The sequence below is a fragment of the Catharus ustulatus genome, chromosome 9, assembly GCF_009819885.2.
Source record: "Catharus ustulatus isolate bCatUst1 chromosome 9, bCatUst1.pri.v2, whole genome shotgun sequence".
NCBI lineage: Eukaryota > Metazoa > Chordata > Aves > Passeriformes > Turdidae > Catharus > Catharus ustulatus.
In genome coordinates this window covers 31,732,847-31,754,027 of record NC_046229.1, presented here as the reverse complement: position 1 = coordinate 31,754,027, position 21,181 = coordinate 31,732,847, and the positions used below count along the sequence as shown (strand labels likewise).

Below are 21,181 nucleotides of genomic sequence, written 5' to 3'. Positions count from 1 at the left end.
CTCTTGTGTCCCCTGCTCCTCCCTTGGCTCCTCCCTAGGCACATGCATTCCAAATCCACAGTTTTATAGTTTATCTCTTTATTATGACACAATTTTTCAGTGTGTTTTGGCAGTTGTCCTTGTAGCAGGAAGCCTGCAGGGCAGAGCAGAGGGATGCTGCTGTCCCTGCCCTGCTGCAGACTGGCCTTGGCACCCTGAGAGATGGTGACAGCAGGGACAGGCTCTCCCAACTCACTCCTCAGTAGCTTTCTAGGCACTGATGGTTTGTCTCTCGGTGGAGAGGGAACAGTGGTGACTAAGTCATAGGAATCCTTCCTTGCTGAACAGGCTGCTTTACAGGGACTGGGTCCACAGCCAAGCCAAGTGGGGTGGCTTCAAGTGGAAAGTCTGGCTCGAGGGGACTGCTGCCCCTGAACTTGGAAGGAAAGTATGGCCTGGAGGCGCTCAGGGTGACTTGAGGCGACAGGACCAGCAGCAGGCCTTCCTGTAGTACCAGTGTGAGCACAGCTTCACCTTCAGCACCAGCACACAGTTGGCCGTCGCTTTGTCTTCACAGGCATCTTCTGGGAAGCAGAAGCACACAAGGGGTTACAAAGGAGATGTGCTTCCCCAGCATGGACATCATGGTCAAAGCCAAGGGCTCCTCGACCTCCCTGCCCTCCCAGATGTACCTGGTGCCTCTGTGGGGCACGGCTGGAGTTGGCAGGTCTGCCTGGCCTCTGGTTTGGCAGAGGGGTCACAGCCCTGAGCCAGCGCTTCCCCCTGGTAGCACTTCACCTCCCGCAGTCGCACGCCAGCACCACACGTCTTGCTGCACTGTCGGGGTGAAGAAACAGGAAAGAGAGCATGAGAGGCATTTTCTGTTTTTCTATAGCTCTCGTCCCTGTTCTTGAGGAGGTTTGGGTCAAATGCCACACTGATCTCAAACTTACTCTCCCTTTTTTTTGCCGGAGGAAAGCATCCCCAAGTTGGGGCTGGGGCAGAGCAAGGGAGAGTTTGCTTTTCATTTCTTTGTTGCAGCTCAGAACTATTTTTGTTTGGAGCATTGATGCTGTGACAAAAAATTGAGAAAATGGCTGCTATAAACCAGACACAGCTCCCCACTCTTCCCATACCCTAAATGTTCACCAGTTACGAAGGGGAAAGAAGGAAAGACAAAACATGGATTCCTGGCAGCGGAGGAGACATGGCCATATCCTGCATGCCTGGAGTGTGGTGCATGCTCTTCCTGAGGCAATAACCCCCATGCCCCAAGATTTTCTCCAGCCTGGGTGTGCCAGTCTCTTATCCTGCTGCCTGTTCTGCAGAAGAACAGAACTTGGGGTCCCATCCAGACTTGGCAGATCCGTGGCAGAGCACGCTGTCAGAGAGTCTCAGCACAGGTCCTACTCCACCAAACAGGGCTATGAGGCCTCCCCTGCCCCTTCCCCACCACCCCCAGCCCTACCTGGGACCAGGAGGTGGTGAACCACGTTGAACACGGCCTCCTGAAGCAGGCAGCTTGTTCCTCAGGTTTTGGAGAGGTCTGGCAGCGTTTCTCAGGGTACTCTCTGTACAGCCCATTTTCCAGGCCCACGCACAGCACCAGCCGGGTCTTCACTCCTCGCCCACAGCTGGCATCGCACTGCGAGGAGACAGAGCAGCCTGCTAGCAAATGATGCTTGAGCTTCAGGCAAGAGGGCATTCTGCTCAGAAGGAAGGCTTAATGCCTCTGCTAACACCAGTCCAACAGAGGGAAGAGCTGCCCAGATTTCCCAGGGAGCAGGGATAGATGCTGGTAATTAGTGGTCAGTTGAGTTCACCTTGGCTGGCCCCGAGAGCAGCTACCGCAGGGAGCCTGGAGCAGCCAAGCTAAGACTGCAAGAGGCTGCTTCTGTCTTATTTTGTGTGTATTTATGTTCTGAAAATCCACATAGCATATGCATGCAGCAACCTACATCTTGGAGTACTGCCAAGCTTTGTGTGGGCCCAAAAGGGCCGAAGTGGTGCAGTGCAGGTGATGTGCACAGACAAGCACTGCTGAACCCAGAGCTATGCAGGCTTAGCTGGGAGGGCTCTCACCATCAGGACACCACCAGGAAAAGCAGCAGGAGGCAGAATCTGCTCCCTGATGCCCATGCAAGCAGTTGCCAGTTTGAGATTTCACTGCTTTGACTCCTTTTTCACCACAGCAGGGCCAGCACAAGTGGCTTGCATCTTCCCTTAGTCATCCTGAGAACCCAGAGCTCATCAGAAGAGAGTACACAGCAAAGAAGCTGGCACAGGCAAAGGTGGGGAGCTCAGCTGGTCTTTCAGAGCTCTGATGGTCTTCATAGCCGGGTCACAGCTGAAAATGGCACCTCAGGACTGTGTGTGACCCACACAGAGGGCCAGAGCAGGGGAGGGTTACAGAACTGCCAGGTTTAACCAGCCTGTGCTTGTTACTGGTGCTGGAAGAGGCTCAGCTGAATGCAGTCAGCAGCTATAAAGAAGAGAGGCTTAGCCATGACTGGAGAGAAGAGGGCTTGGCTGCTTCCCTTATTTCCTAGAAACCTTCTTCCTTAGTGCTATATGAATCCCAGTTTTGCTCAAGACTTCAAAGAAAAAGCCCAAGCCTCACAACTGACTCAACGTGTTTCTTTGGATACTCTGGGATTTGGATCAGCATGTATGGGGAAGCTTGAAGTCTTTAGGCCTTGAGCAACAGAAAGACAGTAAAAAAAGTGCAGAGACTGAGTGTTGGGTGGAACAGAGCACCTGAACCACATTCACTGGACTGTCATCCCTGAAGCAAGTACACAGTTATAGTCTGGATGTGACTTTCAGCACAGGGATCTGGGCTGTGGTTCAGGTTTACCTCCTGCTGTTACTTACCAGGGACGAAGCCGGTTTTGTTCAGACTTTACTGGTGGGAAACTGGTATCCTTTGTGGGGGTGAGTGAACTGAGGAGCCAGGTGGGAGAGCAGTTTCCTCAAGGTATTGCTGCCCTCCCGTGGAGCTCTTTGGGAAGGCAGTGAATGCCACAAATTTTGGGGGTTTTATGGGGTATGACAGGGACAAGCTGGGATATTCACTACTCCTTCCCTCTTTCTCAAAGGAGCTGGGACAAGGATACAGATCCATGTCTGAAGGTCACACTATACAACTGTGCTCTGCCAAGCTCCCACCACATCCTGTGGGATATGAGGTGGAAAGGAGGTCTGAGGACACACGGGTGGGCTCGGCTTTACCTGCTCCCATTCCTGCTCCACCCAGTGTGCGGGGCAGTTCTTGTCTCCACACGGGTGGACAGCCAGGGGCTTGGTGGCCAGGTCACACTGCGAGCTGGAGATCACCTTGCCCTCCAGGTTGCGACACGCGATGAAGCGGCTCATGCGCCCCTCTCCACAGGAACCTGAGCACTTGGAGAGCAAAAGGCATTTAGACACATCAGAAAGCAGGGAATTGGAGAAGTCAGGGCTGGTGGTGCCAGTAAAGGTGAGTCCAGGGTCCAGCCCTGACACCAGGACTGTTGCACTGGATCCCAAGGGACTTTAGAGGTTCATTTGGTCAGGGGCTTCCATTCTCCAGGCACCATGAGCTTCCCAGATTATTGAATGGAGCTCAGCTCACACTTAACCAAAATTTACAGCAAGGAGAGGCAAAAACAAAGGTTATTTCAGTTTCTGTAGCTTGGCCTCTGCCAGAAGAAAGCCGACAGATGCTGCAGCACATCTGCCCAGCTGCTCCCACCCTCCAGCCCAGCGCTGGGTGCCAGAGGCACGGCAGATGCCAGGACTCACGGGGCCCCAGTCGGAGGCAGTCCAGCGGCGGTCGCAGGGCGGGCCCGTGCACGGCTTCTCGCTGCTGGGCTTGCGGGATTCGTCGCACAGGGGAGCTTCCACGGAGCAGCGCACCTCCCGCTTCATCGTCCCCGGCGTGCCACACCGCGCCGAGCACTGCAAGGGCCACACGGAGTCAGCCCCGGGGCTCAGGAGCACAGAACAAGGGCGGGGAAGCAGCTGTGCCGCCTCCCATTTTCCTCCTGGTGCTCTAGGAGAGAGGGGAAGGGCCCCAGCAAGGACAGAAAAAGGTGTGTCCGCCTCTGTCTTTGCTGCTCATTTAGTTTGGGACCCAGAGCAATAATACATCAATGTGCTGATGCCTAAACTGCTGTTCAAAGTCATCGGGTCACAACCCGAGCACGCTATGGGAAGTCAGTCAAAGGGACTGCAATGGGCTTTTAGTCTTTCTGTATCTCCATGGTACTGTTTCCCAACTGGCCCTCAGTTTGATTGTCTAAAAGAAGCTCTTGCTGGCAGGGCTTTCATTTGATCAATGTCCTGCTTTAGAAGTGACCACAGAAAAAATGTTTTGCAATAGCCTTTGTGTGCTGAGCAGTGCCAGAACAGGACAGCTGCAGATAAAGGCACTCCTTGTTTCCCCAGGGTGCAGTTGGCCAGGGGCTTCCTCAGCACCCAATATCCACCAGCCACCTTCCTCCATGCCCCACCCCTAGCCCTGGCTGCTCAGCTCTGGGAGCAAAGCCTACCTCGGACCACTCGGAGAGCTCCCACTGGGGCCCACAGGCCTTGTTCTTGCAGGCTTTCCTCTCCATGGGCCTGGGCAGCCCCGCTGCCTCGCAGAGGTCATCATAGACAGAGCTGTCGAAACCCGGCGCCAGCATCTTCCAGCAGCGCACAGTGCGGTACTGGAAGCCCTCACCGCAAGTCCGGGAGCACTCGCTCCACCGGCTGGTCTCCCACCTCCACGAGCAGAGAAAGCACAAAGGAACACCCAGGTAAGGGGGACCAGGGGCACAGGGGGGCAGGGCTGTGCCTGCACACCCAGGACACCCTCACCCAGCAGCTGCTGCTGTGGCTCTGCTCATCACATCTGAGTAAATGCAGTGCTGGCCTTGAAGCCAGCTTTGCCCTTAGCAGGCAATTTAGGTCCCAAATTCTTCCCCTCTTTTTGCTTACAAGGGGACACAAGGTCTTTTTAGTTTGAGCGTACCTTTCAGCCCAAAAATGGCTGTATGCCTTGAGCAGAAAATGATCCTTAGAAAGATATCTCCCTGTGGACAGCTGATGTCACTTCTACTCACCTAGGCTGGCAGTCTCTCCCTGTGCAAAATTCGTGAGTAGGTTCTGGTCGCGTCAGGGCATCACAGTAGGATTCATCCACTTCCACTCCATCATAGCGCACACACATCACGTGGGAGGTGCTGATACCTGCTGGGCCAGCAACACCCTCAGCCGTGCTCCATCAGATGCAAGAGCCTCCTCCCACCAACATTAAATAACTGGAGTGCTCACTGCATCTGAACCTCTCCCTGTCACATAAAAAAATACCAGGCTTCTCTCCCTCAACAGCCCAAAAGGACCTCATGTGATCAGTCACCTGAAGCCAAACCTACCTGAAGTGCAGGTGGAGCTGCAGGGGGCATAAGCTGAGACTTTCCACCTGTACATGTCAGCCAAGCTGATGTCATCATGGCCCACGGGGCTCATGTCAAACTCATTGCTGTGGAAAAAGGAGGTGGTGTGAGCTAAAAATGAAAAAAATTGCTACAAACATGAAATACAGGGAAATTCCTCCTTGATGTCTCTGAAGATGGAAAGAAAGACAGTGTTTCTGCAAGGCAGACCACTAGTGAACAGAGAGTGCAAAGCCTTGATCCAGTTCTCAAATTCAACTAGGAAGGAGGAAGCATCGCTCATAGTGAGCCTTGTGTGTATCATGGTTTGCCAACCACGGGAGTGCCCTCAGCCTCAGCTCATACCTAGCCTGGAGGTATGATTTGGGCTGGGAAGGGAAGCTCAAGCAAGGTCCCTCTCATATCATATAATGTGGTGGGGAGAGTTCATATGTGGCTTGCCAGAAATATTTAAAAGCTGGTCCTCAGTCTCCTGCCAAATGTTTACAGAAGCTTCAGAAGCTTATGTGCCCAGAGGAACGGGACAGGAGGGGCATGACATGATGGTATATGTGTATATGTGACATGCTATGGATTCCAGGCCTTCTTTACAACCACACCAGGTCCTTCAGCACCCATTTAAATGGACCCTGAAATATGTTCCAGGAACTTCGTGTCAGGCCAGTTGTAACAATCAGTCTCTGGAGGAAATACCAACAGCAGCTTCCATGGATAGCCACTGGTGAATGGGGACATCGAGGACAGCAGGGAGACTCCCAGAGGACTGGCTTGGCCCTCCCTCCCCAGCCAACCATGCCCAGGAAATCAGGCGCCACCTTTCAGTGCCAGGGGCTCGCAGAGGCTCTGCCTGGCTGATGTTGGTGGTCGTGCTGGCCCTGAGCAGAGGGCTCTCCACAGATGCCATCATGCTGTAGTTGGCTGCTTCCCCCTGACTCCCAGCAAATGCCTCCACCTTCAAGTCCTCCAGCGAGTTCTTGCGAGCCAGTGCCTTGTGGAGGCCCTGTGGCCAGCGGGGCCAGAGCCCAGCTGTGGAGTTCCTGGGGGCCAGCCTGGCTGCCAGGGGCTGCAGCTCCCTGCAAAAGGCAGCGTTGTGAGGGTCTCGGTGGCAGAGGCGCCTGAAGAGACGGAGCCTGGAGGATGTCACACGGCTGCTCTCCGACAGCTCAGGTCTCCTCCTGCTGTAGGGCACAGCCGTGCTGATGGAGATTTGGTTGAACCTGACGGCTGGAATTAAAATATATACTTTAACTATATGGGATGGTTTGTACTTCAAAGTGTGGCATTTAACAGTACAAAAACCATTCAGTGTTCAGCCTAAAAATAAAAAATTTCTACCAGGGAGCATCAGCAGGCTTTAATTACCCTGGCCAATCCCTCCCTCTGTCTGCCCAGTGCTCTGGAGCCCCATTTAAGCTCCAGTCTGGGCCTTCAGTCCTGGGCTGCACAATGTTGCACATGTTCTTTATTCCTGGATTTTTCTGTGGCTCTCCCAGATGGACCCCAGATAAGAGTTGTCCCCTTGCTGTTCCTTGATGATCACTGGACTGTTGCTAGGCCCTGTTGCTGTCACTGCCCTGCCCGCCAAGCTCAGGCACTGAGTGAGTGCCCTGCCTAAGCCGTATTACAGAACCCGGATCACAGAACCACAGAATGAGCTAGGTTGGAAAAGAACTTTGAGATCATCAAGTCCAACCTATGCCCTAACACCTCCTCACTGTAGCCATCCTCTTGCAGCCTCCCCTTCCCCTACAGAGCTACTGGCCCTTGCTGTTTCCTGACAGTCTTCACCCCAATATTTACTACCCTTCCCTCCTGTCCATCCTGATGCTAAAGCCACCTTAGATTTCAAGAAGAGAATATCTGCTTTCAGTCAATAAAATGGGGGACGGAAGAACAAAGCAACCAACCCAACTCTGTTTCTTCACCAACTGCTGCTGCTTCCTCCTCTTCCTCTCCTGCTGTGTTTGCATGGTAGACCTGTCTGATCTGAAAGTCGTACTTCTCCTTCTTTTCACTTTGTTCCCAGCCCCAGTCCCGGGTCTGACTGGTAGAGTTGAAGAAGTGTGGGGGACCAAAGTCTAAATCTTCTTGCCCTTCCCTTAGAGGAAGCTGCTCACTGGTGTCATCTGGTGACAGGGAGAGCCATGTGGCATTGGAGTCCTGGGCAGCTCTGGAGTTCGCTGGAATGGGATGGCTCTGGCTGGTTTCTGGTAGGTGGTGATAGAGAGGCCTGGCAAGAGCAGGGGCTGCAGTTCGGAGAGGCGGCGTCCGTGGGACAGTGTAGTCGTAAGTTATGTGAGGCATCTTCCCATTAAAGTTATAGTACTGGAGGAAATGGGGAAAGAAAACAAAACTGCTTTTATTTTAAGGATATGACTTTCCCAAAAGCCTGCATCAGTTTGGTGATGGTTGCTCAGAGAAGACAGCATGCTCATAAATCCAGAAGGAAAGCCCCCCTGCCCCCACCTATCTGGCTTCCTCAACCCACCCACGCATGCAGGTTTGGCTTGGGAACCAGGTTATATTCCTGTTATCTGGCTCCTCACGTACCATGGCATTCAGAGACTGGTTAGTGGGCCCGTGAGCTATGATATACTCCAGCCCATCCGAGTTCAGGCTCAAGGGCCGCCGGTACTTGAAGATGGTGCCAGCTACCCTGAAGTTCTGCGGGTTGTCAATGGCAGAGTTGCCGTTGAAGAAGAAATGCCCGGATTCATCTGCAAGTGCTTCAAAGAGAGAGAAAACAGACAAATAGGACATTCTGTAGAACTCTGGCACTCAGGAGAGCAAAGAGCTCACGAATGAGAAATGCCCAGTAGAAACAGAACCGCAGGCCCTGCCCATAGTGAACTTGGGTTCCAAATGTCTGTCCTGGTACTAGAGATGTGGTAGCCTTGGTTTTTGGAGAGAGGAAGCACCCATGTAGGTGAGGAAACCACCATTACCCATTACCCTGGAGGAAATGCTCTCAGTAGCTCTCTCACAGCATAGGTGGGAGTGCAGAGAGCCTCTCCAGGCAGCTGAACTGGGGTCTCCACACCCATGCAGCTCCGCTGCTCACCCAGGATGTTTTCTGTTTTCCTGCGCTCAATGATGAGGATGTCCATGGCACCAGCAGGGATGTTGGTGATGAATACGTAACCTGAGGAACAGAACAGAGTGTGAGGAGATCCCGAGGACAGAATAAAAAGGTTTGGGTGGGAAAAGCAGCTCATGGGACAAGTGTGTTTGTAGGGAGGCAGTGCTGCCCTTCAGGAGCAGGGTGCCAAGGAACTAAACACACATTGCACCAGTCTGTGAGCTCTCATCCCAAATCTCCTCTGAAATCCCATTAACAGAACCCCATTACGGATGTCAGTCTGAGCACTGCTGGGTTTAGAGTCGGGAAGGAACTGCACAATGAAACAGTCTGGCTTTGGGGGCGTGGATGAATGTGCTTTCACACTCCTTCTGGCAAGAGCACACAAAAAAAGCTTAGTAGCGATCAGGGCTGATGCTGAACAGAGGGTGGAAAAAGACCATAGGTCCCCTCAGCTCCTGACTCCGTGGAATTTGTCTCAGGAGTAACATAAAAATTGACCTTTAAAGGGAGAGGAAATAAGAGGCTCTTAAAGTTGCCTGGTTTGGCAGATTGTCTTTCCCGCTGGAAGTGCCAGTCTTGTCTGTTCTGTAAGGTATTATGAGTGCTGGAATGGGAGGCCAAAACTGTACCCATACTGCTACAGGGGGTAACACCAGTATCCCTGCCCTCGAAAGGGGCCTGAGTGCTTTTCTAGGCTAGTGTTTGTAGGGAGTGAGGCAAACTAGTGAAACAACAACAGCGTGAAATGTTGTTCCAACACATCCTCAAAACATAGTTCATTAATTACTAATGAGCAACCTCCATTCCTTTTGTGGTTGGAGGACTGGCCCATCAGGCTGCAGGGATGAATCTCAGCCTGATTTCAGAGGGGACTGTCCCTCAGCTGTGCCAGCCACAGGACTGGGGAAAGCAGGAGATTAAGTGCTGGCTGAAATAAATGCTGTGACCCTCATCATAGCTTAAGTTTCAAATGAACACGTAGCACAAATAAAAGAAGATTCATTGATCTCTTCACATTATCTGAGGTGGGCAAGATGCCAAAATCAATAGGAACAAACAGATCCCCAGCTGCTTCCTATTCTAAACAGGTGAAGGGAAACCTTACCAGCCCAATATAAAGCACATCAAACCAACCTCCTCTAATGATTAAGTGAGAAGGACAAAACACAGGCATTTAAGCAGGGGTGGTGGCACTCCTCAGCTCTTTCCACCAAGCAGCTGGGAAGCTCCTACCCACGTTCAAGCCAGTTCCCCCTCCGTGCCAGCTGGTGGTAAGAAGCAGCAGGTGAAGTCTCCAGGCTGGTAGCAGGGAGTACCTATCTGTGAGAGTGTCTTTCGGAAGGTGCCCGAGACACGGTGGCAAGTGCTGCCGTCCCCTCCACACACCCTGCATCTGTCCATCGTCCGGGGCGAGTACAGGCTCCCATCGCACCCAACTGGCTGCAAAGGACAAAACAAGACAGGGTTTCCTGGGGTCAGCTTATCCCCACAGGGGCAAGGTCTGTCCCACGAAATGCTACTGTGCTCTTTTGGGGAGGTTCTGGGGGGTTGTAATGAATGAATCCAATACAAGGCCTCTGTTCCAATTTCCTGCTGGGACCCCTTGGCTTTGCAATGACCAGGAGGTCCAGCCATTAAAATCCCAGTTTCTCTACTGCTTCCTCCCAGAGCCTCACCTCACACTTCCCATTGATGCAGACCCCTTGGTAGGTCCTGTCCTTGCAGGAGGTGCCATCCTGAGCTCGGGCCAGCAGCTGCCTCTCTCCGCTCCGGGTGGTGCACTGGAGGTCACAGGGCTTGTTGGAGATACTGGTGTAGTCATCTGCAGGGACAGAGGCAGAGGGTCACCAGGCAGGTCAAGATGCCCAGAGATGGGCAGTGAGGAAGGGGACCTTCCCCTTGTCCCTGCTGATGGTTTGATGTCACCTTAGATGTTCCTGCTACTAGTGATGACACCCCAAGGCCATGGATTTTACAGCAGCCAAGGGGTGATGGTGTGAGGTTGCACTGGGGACTGTGCCAAGCAGAAACACTTCTTGCTGGCAAACCCTCACCCTTGCCATGCCCTTGTAGTGCCATCACTGTGCCCAACATGGGAATGTGCATCAGCAAATCCCCAGTCACTCATAAATGCCCAAGAGCACAAAAAGGGCTGTAAGAAGGGCACTGGCTGTGTGGGGTGACGGCCAGCTATGCCCCGTTCACCTGAGCAGCTGGAGGTGCAGATGTTCCATGCCCCCTTGGCAGAGAATGGAAATACAGGTGAGTCCAGAAACAAGGTAATATCTTAGGTGAACTCAGTCTGGGTCTCAAGGGACAGCTAGACACCCATGTGAAGTCACTGTGTAGGAAATGGATGAGCATCCTGCTCAGAACAACCCAGAGCAGCCAGGAGCATCCATCCCTTGTCCCCTAGCACTTCACTTTTCTGTGCCTGAGAAGATCCCGTGGGTGTGTTCTGACCGTCACCCCTTGTGTGAAGTTGTGAAAACCCACCTGGATAGAGGGGCATCCAGTGGTAATAGCGCTTCCCAAAGGCTTTGGCATTGAAACTGGAGCACTGCTGCTGTTTGAAGCTTGCTGTGTTGGCTGGGCAGGGCTATGGAGGGAATAAATGCAATCAAAAAGCTCCCTATCTCACAGCCAGTCTTGTGACACCTGCTTGTCCCTGCTGCATCCTTGCAAGATAAAAATGTCCACCCTGGAAGGAATTGGTGATGGACTTGGAGGTCCCCTAAGAGAGGCAGAAAAGCCAGGCCTTCATTGCCAAGGGCCTCTCAAACATTTAACAGCCCAGCAAAAATTCCTTCCAGCAATAGGAAAAGCGGCAATGGGAAAAGCATACTGGGAAAACTTCACCCCTCCCCTCACCTCACCCCACAACAAACATGCTTTTACATCCTTTGGTCCCATCTCCCACATCCTCAAAGGCACCATATCCCTTGTCTCCATCTTCTGAGGGATCAATCCCACTCCAAGAGCTGGTGATTTTGCAGCTCCAAGCAGGACCCCCTAAGTCCCACAGCCTCCAGTAAGGACCAGTCAGAATTGGAAGTGGTTCTGACCTGCTGCTGGCACAGTTGGTAGTGCTTGGCTTGACCAACACACATGGTGCTGTTCATTCCCTGGGGCATCTGGAGCCTGAAAAGCAGAAGTTTCCAGACATAAGCTGGAGGTCTGTGAAGTACCCAGGTACTGAGGATGACACAGGAGTCAGGCCTGACTCAAGGGGGAGAAACAAGACAGGTGTTCCATCAGAGCAGAGCTTTCTGCATCTAAACTGGCCAACATCTCTGAAACAGATCTTCAGTGCTTTTAGATGGGCTGTGATATTCTGATTTTGGGGTAGGCTGAGCATCAGGTAGAACCTGATGGTCCATCACTCCTATGGATGTGCCCAGGATTTGCAGTGACTGGGGGAGCTGATTTCAGAATCCACTGTGCAACAGGCAGAGAGATGGGGGGGGACTGGGGACTGGCACCCCAACAGATTATCAGGGAAGGCTTGGTACAGGTGATGAACCAAAACCACAGGAATTTCTCAACACTTGAATCTTTCACTCCAGCCAGCTTGAGCTATCCAGGAGATACTGGACTGACGCAAAGACAGAAAAAATTTTTGAAAGCTGAAGTTACATGGAGAATGGCTGAGACCACAGGTTAAGGCAATGCAGTAGTGATTTGCAAAATAATTTAGGCAGTGTGTAAAGATCTGCAGCAGACAATGTGTTAACATCACTGGGCACCGAGGACATAAGGAACAGCATAAGCATATTCATGCTGGCCTAGCTGGAGGTACTGCAGCTGTCCCTCTAGAACAATGCTTTACATGACACAGGCAGAGCCTAAATTTGCAGTAAGACTTCAAAAGTGCCATGCCTTTCAGAAGCAGAGGCTTCCTGCAGACTCAGGCAGAAATTGTTTCGTTGCCATACCTGGCTCACACTTAAGCCATTCACCTTAAAGCTGTAGAAACCTGCTGAGATTTCTCTTTTTTTAATTCAAATTTGATCCCTGGACCAAAAAACCACAGCAAACTCTTTCCTCCCCAGCTGTGGAGTCAAGCATAGAGCTGGCATCAAATGGAGAGAAAAATATCTCTTCTGGAAGCAGGCAAAGGGCAGAAGGGCTGCTCTGGCTGTAGGGGTGCAGGACAGCCCCAGGCTCACTCCCTGTGCTGTTCCCCACTGCTTTCCCAGGGTGCTGGAGCAGAGAAGCAGCAGCAGAGCCATCCAGGGAGGCCACAGCCAGAGGGAAGGTCCTACAGCACATCTGGACCTTCACCATGCTGTCAACCAGCTCACACGAAAAGTTTTCTGCTGCAGGAAGGAGGGCAGGTTGGGGGCCCTGGTCTGAGCTTGCTCTGCTCAGGAGTGCATTCACGCAGAAGGGAAAACTCGCTGTGCTGCAGGACGCCTGCTCTCATTAACATCCCAGCAGCCTGGAGTAGCAGGTTACAGAGCTGCTGGGGGAAGAGGAAGAGGGGGAATTGGTGGCAAGGTAGCCCAAGAGAGGAAAGCAGAAGTTCAGGCAGCAGCAGTTCTCCTGGTCTCCCCACTCCCACAAACCCAATCTGGCTGATCCCAGGACTGTAGCAGCTGTAGGGGACAAATCCAGATGCTGTCAGGTGACACAGCCAGATAAATGACAGAGGGGAAGAAACCTGCCAGCTCTGCAGGGAATGAAGTGGGGAAATTGTTGAGATGTGGCTGAGCTGGCTGCTGCCAGGAGTAAATCAAGTCCCCATAGGGTGTCTGGCAATATGTGTCCACATCCTGAGCACAGAACTAGCCACAAATCAGGGGGTGGTCAGAGCAGCCATGGCAATGAGGGTTTGTGAAGGGAAGGAGAAGAGGAACAGAGCCAGCCCATAACCCCCTCATCATCAGTACTCCAAGAGAGGACCAATCCCTTGCTCTCCATCAGGTAAGTCAAGCTGAGTGGGTGACATGTTCAGGGAACCTGTCACCTGCCCCACTGCAGCATGCTTCTCCTGTCACCCTTCCCCACCACTGCCCACAGACAACAGCTGCCTTCCTTTCCCAGAGGCCACAGATGAGGGAATGGCTGACCCTGCAAACCCAGCAGGTTCAGCCCCAAAACAAAGGTCCGGGGCATCCCCTTTCCCTGGCCACAGGCTCAGGCTGGGCCACAACTCACCTCTGTCTCAAGCAGTGCCTCTCTCGGGACATCACACCCCCTCCACAGGACCGGGAGCAGGTGGACCAGGAGCTCCACTCTCCCCACCACTTGGTGACTTCTTCATCCCAGGCACCAGCTCCATCTGCTGCCTCACTACTGTCCTGACAGAAACAGAGCATTGTTAGCTGGAGAACCTGGCTTCTTGCCACCAAAGGTAGCTGTCCTGTCACCTGGATGCCTCCTAAACAGGCAACAGGATCTGAGTCCTGGGGGGGCCACACCAGGATCTCAAAATTAAAACTTCCCTCCAAGACTGAGTTCTGCATGGGAAGCAGGATGCCTTGGGATCTCACGGAACAGAGAAGGGCTGGACATGTGTGGCAGTAACAGCAGCTGCAGCCTGGCCCCACAGCATCACTCCCAGCCCAGGTGAGGCAGAGCAGCAGAGCACAGCTCACGTCTGGCTCAGGAGGGAAGAGGAAGAGCTGCAGTTCTTGGCTGTGCAGGGAAGCTGGGAGTACACAGGTGTCAGTCCTCGGAGCTGCATTTCCATGAATAACCTTCCCTTTGTGACTAAAGCAGCTTAGATCCAGGCTCCTCATCCCCCAATCCTCACAAAAATCACTTTCAAGGGAGCTTCAGAAGCGGAGCCTTTCCTCACAAACCCCACTATGTTCAGAGGAGGAATGCTCTGTCTCCCAGCACACCTTGCTGGGGCTCAGCCTTTACATTTAGCAAACCTGAGCTCCTCTGGCCCCAGCAGGGTCCTTGCAGTAGGCAGCTGTTGGCTGTGCCACCATAATTCCCAGCAGGTAAGTAATTCCACGGTTTAGTTAGTTATTTTGTTGTTTTTTTTTTTTCCTGGCAGTATTTTCCTGTTTAATGTCTGATGGTCTGAAAGCTCCCAGGGACTTTGGCAAACTTGCCTATGCAAGAACTAATCTGCTGTTCACTGAAACACAGCTGTGAGTAGTGTTGAATGCAGCCCCGAGTTTAACACAGGACAGTGACTGGAAAGGATTTAGCCAGCTAAAATGCCAAGTGTTTAAATATTAATGGACAAAAATTAATGCACTGTGTGTGTGAAGTGTGCTTTCCTAAAGCAAGGGCTCAGGGAAGTTGTATCAGTGCTGCTGTTAGCAAAACATGCTGGTGTTGATGGTCCTGTTGTAAGCAACCCTCTGCAAAGCAGAACTGATGGATTTGAGAGAAAACTCAGCAGGGTTTGCTCATCACTAGATGCGCTCTGCTCACTACTTGGGCTGTCTCCTGGCTTTATGCTCTTTCACGGTGTAACAAAGCCAAAGTGCTCTTCATTTTGTCATGTAATTCCTGCCTGAGAACTTGTGTTTCCTCAGTGCCTGCCAACAGAACAGCCTCTGGGCAGAGGAGATGCAGCTGGTTTATGCAAATGTTTTTAAGTTGTAACTTAAATGGTTGAAATGTGCATAGTGCCTCTCTTTGATGTCAGGAAGGAACCTATTCTGCTGCAAAAAAAGCACCCTGCTACCTGATGCTTTGCTCTCCAGTGATTGCAATAGTTGACTTCAAAAACAAGACAACAAAACTCCTTGTTGTACTTCAGTGTTCTGGCTGAAGCTGACTTGCCTGACAGGGACCAAATGCTGTGGCCAGCAGCTGAGCTGCTCATTAGGAAAACGAAATTAAAAGAAACAGACATGTTTTCTAAAATACCTTTTTCTGTTCTTCCAAATGATCATCTCAACCAATTTCCTATGAGAATTTTTGTCTCACTGTATATTATCAGGCTGTAAATGGAAATTTTGACTATGCTTCCACATTTACAAAGCAAACAAACCAAAAGTCTCTCATTGTAAGGTATTTTCAACTAAAATTTTTCCCTGATCACTCCTATGCTTCTTTGTGATACATATTTCAAGGCTGGGGTGGAAGAGCTCTTCACAGCTGTCAGGAAGGAGAATTCCAGTGATTTATCTGGTGTCGGCATGGAGAGCTCAGCACAAAACTCATTCTCCCAAAGCTGGGGGAAAAAACAAAGCTGGTGTCTTACCCCTTCCATGAGGCACATAGACCAAAAGCTGCAATATTTGCACAGCTTTTCCCCAAATGGAAAAAAAAAAACCATAGGGTTTTTTTTTAAAAAAAAACCACTGGTTTTTAAAAACTGAAAACTGTGTAGCTGTAACCTATAAGGTAGTCCTGCCCTGAGGATCTTGTGATCCAAACAGGATCACAAGGTGAGAAGGGGCAGAAGGAAAACAGGTGAAGTAAAATACTCTGCTCTCTTGATCTACCCTCAGATACAAAGCAGGGTTTGTGTATTTGGAATGGTGAGACATTGCAGGCTCCTTTTCAGGGTTCCTGAAACCTGAACCTTCAGATTCCTTGGGGTGTTCTTCCAGGGTGCAAGGAGATCAGCCATGTGGGTGCAGAGCTGAGGTTTGGGGGAGATCAGCATCCTTACCTCTGTGAGCTCCTTTCTCACGGATAGGATAGGGTGCATCTCTGCACTGCACCTCACTGACAGGAGCCCAGCTGAAGATTTATTGAAAGATTTTAGTCAGGGAGACTTGTTCTTTTAATAGAATGTGTTCCTCCATATCCATAATCCCTGTGCCTGCTTCCTCTCTGCGTTGGAGGAATCAATCACTTCTTAAGTAGATTGATTTGGCTCTCAGGTTTTCCATGACTAAGCTCCCTTGCCAGACCTTCCCTAGGAGCATTTATTTCCTTGTGTAAGCAAGGACAATGCTGAGCTGTCCCCTTGGCCATGTCCCTTATGGCATGACCACATCCAAGTCCTAGGCCTGGACTAGGAGTGGGAACTTCAGGTACTTAGAGCTGGAGCAGCTGGTTCTAATCTGTGCTGAATTTATTGTATTGTCAGAAATAAATCTGCACTGACCACAACACACAAATGGTTCTTGTTTTTAATTGAAGATATATGCATTTTCCTAAAGTCCAGATAATAAATTAAGGACTGTGAGACAGACTCCAGATTAGATTAACTCCTAGCTTCAGTTTCCCAAGCCTCTCAACAAATCCCAAGAGTGGATTCTGGACAAATTAATTCCCCTACCCACCTACTCCTCACAGAGGGAGAAATGAAAGGGGCTGAACTCTTTTGGACTGTCATGGTTATGGGAGATGCTGGAGCTGCTCTAATTTGCACTCTGCTGCAGAATCCTGGAAAAGGAGCAGGCTGAAGGAGCATGTGCGTTTCCTGTGCTTTAAACACCAGAGCACATGGGTCCAGCTTTTATAAGGCTGGCTCTGCCTGGGCTTGGCCAAGGGCTCTGTCTGAAGAAGATATGATTCCTTAGGTGATGAGAATTTCCATCCCTAGAAAAGACAGACCATATTCCAGCTCAGCCAGGTGCTCCCCACAAGAATTTCCCCTGAGGTGCTTGTGGTTTGGCACCTGGTGGTTACAGAGCTGCAGCTTTTCCTCTCTGAGGCTAACCAAGGAATTCCAGTGCCTCCACACCTGTGCTGGAGGCCATGTGAGGGCTGCCCTCCCACCCCTCACGGGGGGAGCAGGGCTGGGAACCCCAACCTGCAGGGAACTTCCCAAAATACAGTGCCTGTCCCCAGATTTGCCAGTATCAAAGGAACATCACTCTCCAAGCTCTCCAAACCAGTGCTACTGAAAGCTCTTTCTGCCCAAGTAAAGCACCAGCAGCTGTTTCCCCTCTCCCCCCTGCCAAACAAAAGCTGCCACAAGCAAGAAATGCTTCAGCCCTGCACAGGAGGGTGGGCCTGGCCTGACATCCTATCAGATTTCCAGGCGGCCTTTCTGAAGAGTTGAAAGGGATAAAATAAATTCTCCTCTGCCTCTCTGTCGTGCTCTGGATCAGCTTGGACTACACTGGGTTTCCCAGACACCTGGGAATAACTTCAATTACTGTGTCGGTGGCCCAGTCCCCTGTGTTGCTTATTGTTGTGCCTAATCTTGAGATTCATTAGAGCCTGGCTGCTGGAAAAAAAGCTGTCTGGGAAGAGAGACCACAAACATGCCTCCTTAATAGAGGAGCTGAGGGGAAAGGCTCTCCCTGCAGCCTTGAGGGCTGGCCCACCAGTGAAGGGCACAGTAGCTGTCGTAAAATGTTCTGCTCAACCCTGTCTGAGCGTGTACGACAACTCGAAACAGCAGCTGAAAATGAAATAAATTCTTCCCAGACCTTTTCCAAAGCTGTTAACTGCATGTCCTCTACCAAAAATTTCCACGACCCCTTTACTTATGGGCTTCTCTCTACAGCAAACCACACCACTTACTGAAATACTAAGTAGCTTCAGATGTCTGAATGCCTGGAATGAATGGCAGATTATTATCTGGGAATGAATGACCATGTTCAACGCCCCTGGTTTGGATTCCCCATCTCATTCTCTGACTAAAGCTGTGATGATACACTCTACCAGAGCCCTGAGAAAAAAAACAATAGCAGTTGCAATTATACCCTGATGTTTTACTAAAGAAGTGTGGTTTGTATAAAGCTATTTCTCATCCTGTCATTGTTTTACACTATTTATGTAGACTAGATAGTCTGCGTGAGAGATTCAATATTGGAAGCAGACACAAACCCAAATTTTCCCTACAAAAGCTGAAACAAGATATCGAAGGAGTTTTTCATAGGGGCAGGTATCCGGAGGTGAAACAAGCAATGCAGGATAATTTTTAAGGGATCAGGAAGAACAGTAATCTGTGAGAAATGGAAGCTCGTTAAGAATGTGGAATTGCAGCCGATCAGTAACAAAAATCTGGACATATAATGAGGCATAGATGAAAATCAAATTAGAAAACCAGTGAACAGAAGCCAGTGGAGAACTATCAAGTTCTGTTCATAATCCTGTCATGACAGAAAGGTCACAGGCAAGTGCTGCACATCATTGCAAAACACTTGGTCCAAGTCGGTCAGGTCATTCCCTGCAAGCAGGATAACGCCCTTACCCTGGGACAAGCCTGGCAGAAAAGATGTTGAAAACTGTGAAGGGGAAAGAGGGAGCAACAGGCAGTGAACATGAGACATGCCTGTCACCGGGTTTTTCAGAGGCATTGAATGCAGTTAGGAAGGAAGTAAGCTCGGAAGTTGCCTGCCCAAACTACGGATTGAGGTTTGCTGACACTCTTTGTATAAAGTTTTATATGGAAAATGGGAAGGCAGGAGGAACCACAGGTTAATTCCCCAATGAGCAGAGATGGACAACAATCAGTACCAGCAACCACGTCATCTGTGATCAGATTGCTCTGTGGGGATCTCCAGGAGCAAGGGCAGAGCTGGACGCAGAACTGGTGTGTGTTTATCCTGGGGAGCCCTCCTCCCACCCCGGGATGCCCTTGTCTGTGTTGTGCAAACACAGCTGCTGGGGGCAGGGAGAATGGAGCAGCCTGTGCACGCGTGTTGATGGAGGAGTCCGTCCAGGTCGGCCCCCAATGAAGGAGTTCACATCTGTTTAGCTTGACCTGGCTTGCTCTGCCTGAAGCTTCTGACTTAGCCCTGCAGCTCAGGGGTAAACACAACAGGCAGCAGATGTGCAGGAAGGTAAAGACAAAGTGGAAATGAGATACTTGAGCCTCAAAATGAAGACAAACCCCAGAACAGAAGACACTGCTGCTCCTCAAACCTGAGTTATCCCCAGTAAATCTGCAGTATCTGGTCCTCTCTGCGTCTAAAATGGCTCATGTGGGATTGCTTTATCCCAGCCATGAGTCTGGGGGTGGGAAACACAACCCAAAATCCTCTTCCTTTAGCAGAGCAGAATTCCTTAGGCAGCAAAGGAATCCGGCCAGGTTCCCCTCGAGGAAACGGGAGCGCCGAGGCACAATGCAGGCAGTGACCCGGGGAGGCAGGGGCACCGCCGGCGCCCCGCGAAGTCGGGATTTCTGCCGGGAACACGGGATTTCTGCCCACCCTGCCACGGGAACGGGGTCCATTCACCACGGCTGGGCCTCGGGAAGGAGACGGGACAGGGACAGGGGTCTCGCTGCTGCGGTGAAACAAGTGCCGCGGGAGGAGGGCCAGGCTGAGGGTCCTTTGTGGACGAGAGAAGAGATGAGGGGAGCGCGGGGCTCTGATGCCTGAACACGCACCCCGTGGTTAGTGGGGAAAGCAGCTGCCTAAAGCCATGCTCGGGGCTGCGGGAGGGACAGGGAAGGGGGAAATCTGTTTGTTTCCAGCCCTAAACTTGGGCCAACCTTCTGCTAGGGACGAACGCGGAGGGATGAACGTGGTGGGCAGCTCCGGGAGAGCCCCCAGCCCGGGAGAGGCGCCGCGCCCCCGCGGTCCGTCTGGTGATGCTGGGACCCTCTTCGTGCATCCTCACACCCCCATCAGCCTTTTGTTAGTGCCAGGCACGGCAAACGGGCAAAGACCTCGAGGTCAGCTTGGGGGAGAGGCGACGAAACCCCCTCGCCAAGCAGCGCATGAGCGAGGGAGGGAAGCGCGGGGATCCCGGGGCACGGGAACATGAAACCTGCGGGGAAGCGCGAAGGGCCGCGGGTCGGACCCCTCTCCGTGCCTGCCCCGCCGCGGCTCCCCGAGGGGAGGGAAGAAGGGAAGCAAGGCAGCAGGGAGGAGGGCGCGGGGGGAGGCTCGGCGGCCGCCGCTTACCTTATCGCCGAGGGGGGCGGCGGCGCGGAGCAGGAGGAGGAGGAGGAGGCGGCGGGGAGCGGCGGCCATGCCGCACTGCTGCTGCCGCTGCCGCGGAGGAGGAGGCGGCTCGGCGGCCCACCAGCGGCGGCAACGGGCGCGGCGGGGCCCGCGGAGCGCGGCCCGGCATGGCTGGGGGAGTTAATGACTTTACAACCTGCCGGGTGGCGGGCGGCGACCCGCGGCGCGGCCGCTCGGCGGGGGAGGGATGGAGGGATGGGGTTGGGATGGGGCTGGGATGGGATGGGGGCCGGGCGGTGCTCGGGCCCCGCCGCGCCCCGCCTGCCCCTCGCACCGCCCTGCTGCCGCCGCCCCGGGGCTCGCAGCTCGCTCCGTGCCGCTCCTCCGGAGCCCCCGCAGCGGCCCCGGCACCGAAAGGTCCCTGCGGAGCCACCCTCGCTCTCCAGCGGAGCCCTCCGTTCGTTTCCTCCCACACAAAACTTTTTTGCTACCTGATTCCTCCTTCCTGCCCTCTGTAGGCAAGCTCTGCTTCCCAGGGCATCCCTCTGGCCGGGCTGGAGCAGCCTGTGCTCCGTGCTGGGGCAGAGCGCAGCATCCCCTGGACATGGGGAGCTGCTCTTGCTGGGGGGGGAGGTGGTTGAACCCCAGAATCCTAGTATGGTTTGGGTTGGAAGGGACCTTAAAGACCATCTTGTCCCACCCCTTGCGTGCCACGGGCAGGGGCAGTTTCCACTATCCCAGGTTGCTCCAAGCCCCGACCCAGGTCTTAAACAATGTCAGGGATGCGACAGCCACAACTTCCCTGGGCACCCTGTCCCAGGGCCTCGCCTCCCACCCAGGGAAGAATTTCTTTCCAATATCCCGTCTAAACCTGTCCTCTGGCAGTTTCATGCCATCCCCCCTTGACCTGTCACCCCATGCCCTTAACAAAACATCCCTCTCCAGCTCTCTTGGAGCTGCTTTAGGCA

At 52.5% G+C, this 21,181-nt stretch overlaps 1 protein-coding gene across 3 annotated transcripts; it reads right to left on the bottom strand.

Moving 5' to 3' along the window:
• Positions 1-67: 67 nt before the first annotated feature.
• LOC117000368 (ADAMTS-like protein 2) lies at positions 68-20,319 on the bottom strand. Of its 3 annotated transcripts, none has more exons than XM_033067934.1 (18): positions 20,214-20,319; positions 13,642-13,784; positions 11,547-11,622; positions 10,978-11,080; positions 10,158-10,303; positions 9,798-9,921; positions 8,461-8,541; positions 7,950-8,125; positions 7,307-7,724; positions 6,215-6,623; positions 5,379-5,485; positions 5,067-5,193; positions 4,512-4,725; positions 3,763-3,918; positions 3,211-3,381; positions 1,448-1,624; positions 672-816; positions 68-563 (listed from the first exon to the last, which is right to left on the bottom strand). In XM_033067934.1, exons 1-18 carry the CDS (start codon positions 20,280-20,282, stop codon positions 445-447), a joined length of 2,961 nt encoding a protein of 986 aa, XP_032923825.1. In that variant the 5' UTR covers positions 20,283-20,319; the 3' UTR covers positions 68-444. The 3 variants fall into 3 exon arrangements, with proteins under 3 accessions (XP_032923825.1, XP_032923826.1, XP_042635516.1); XM_033067935.1 differs by having other exon boundaries at positions 68-560; XM_042779582.1 differs by lacking the exons at positions 68-563; positions 672-816; positions 1,448-1,624 and having other exon boundaries at positions 3,260-3,374.
• Positions 20,320-21,181: the final 862 nt, after the last annotated feature.

Coding starts and splice junctions, on each gene's coding strand:
- LOC117000368 (XM_033067934.1), bottom strand. CDS start 20,282: ATGGCCGCCGCTCCCCGCCGCCTCCTCCTCCTCCTCCTGCTCCGCGCC. Junction 10,304..10,977: donor CTGGATGCCCCTCTATCCAG/GTGGGTTTTCAC, acceptor CTGTCCCTGCAG/ATGACTACACCAGTATCTCC. Junction 5,194..5,378: donor CAGCTCCACCTGCACTTCAG/GTAGGTTTGGCT, acceptor CTGGCCCAGCAG/GTATCAGCACCTCCCACGTG.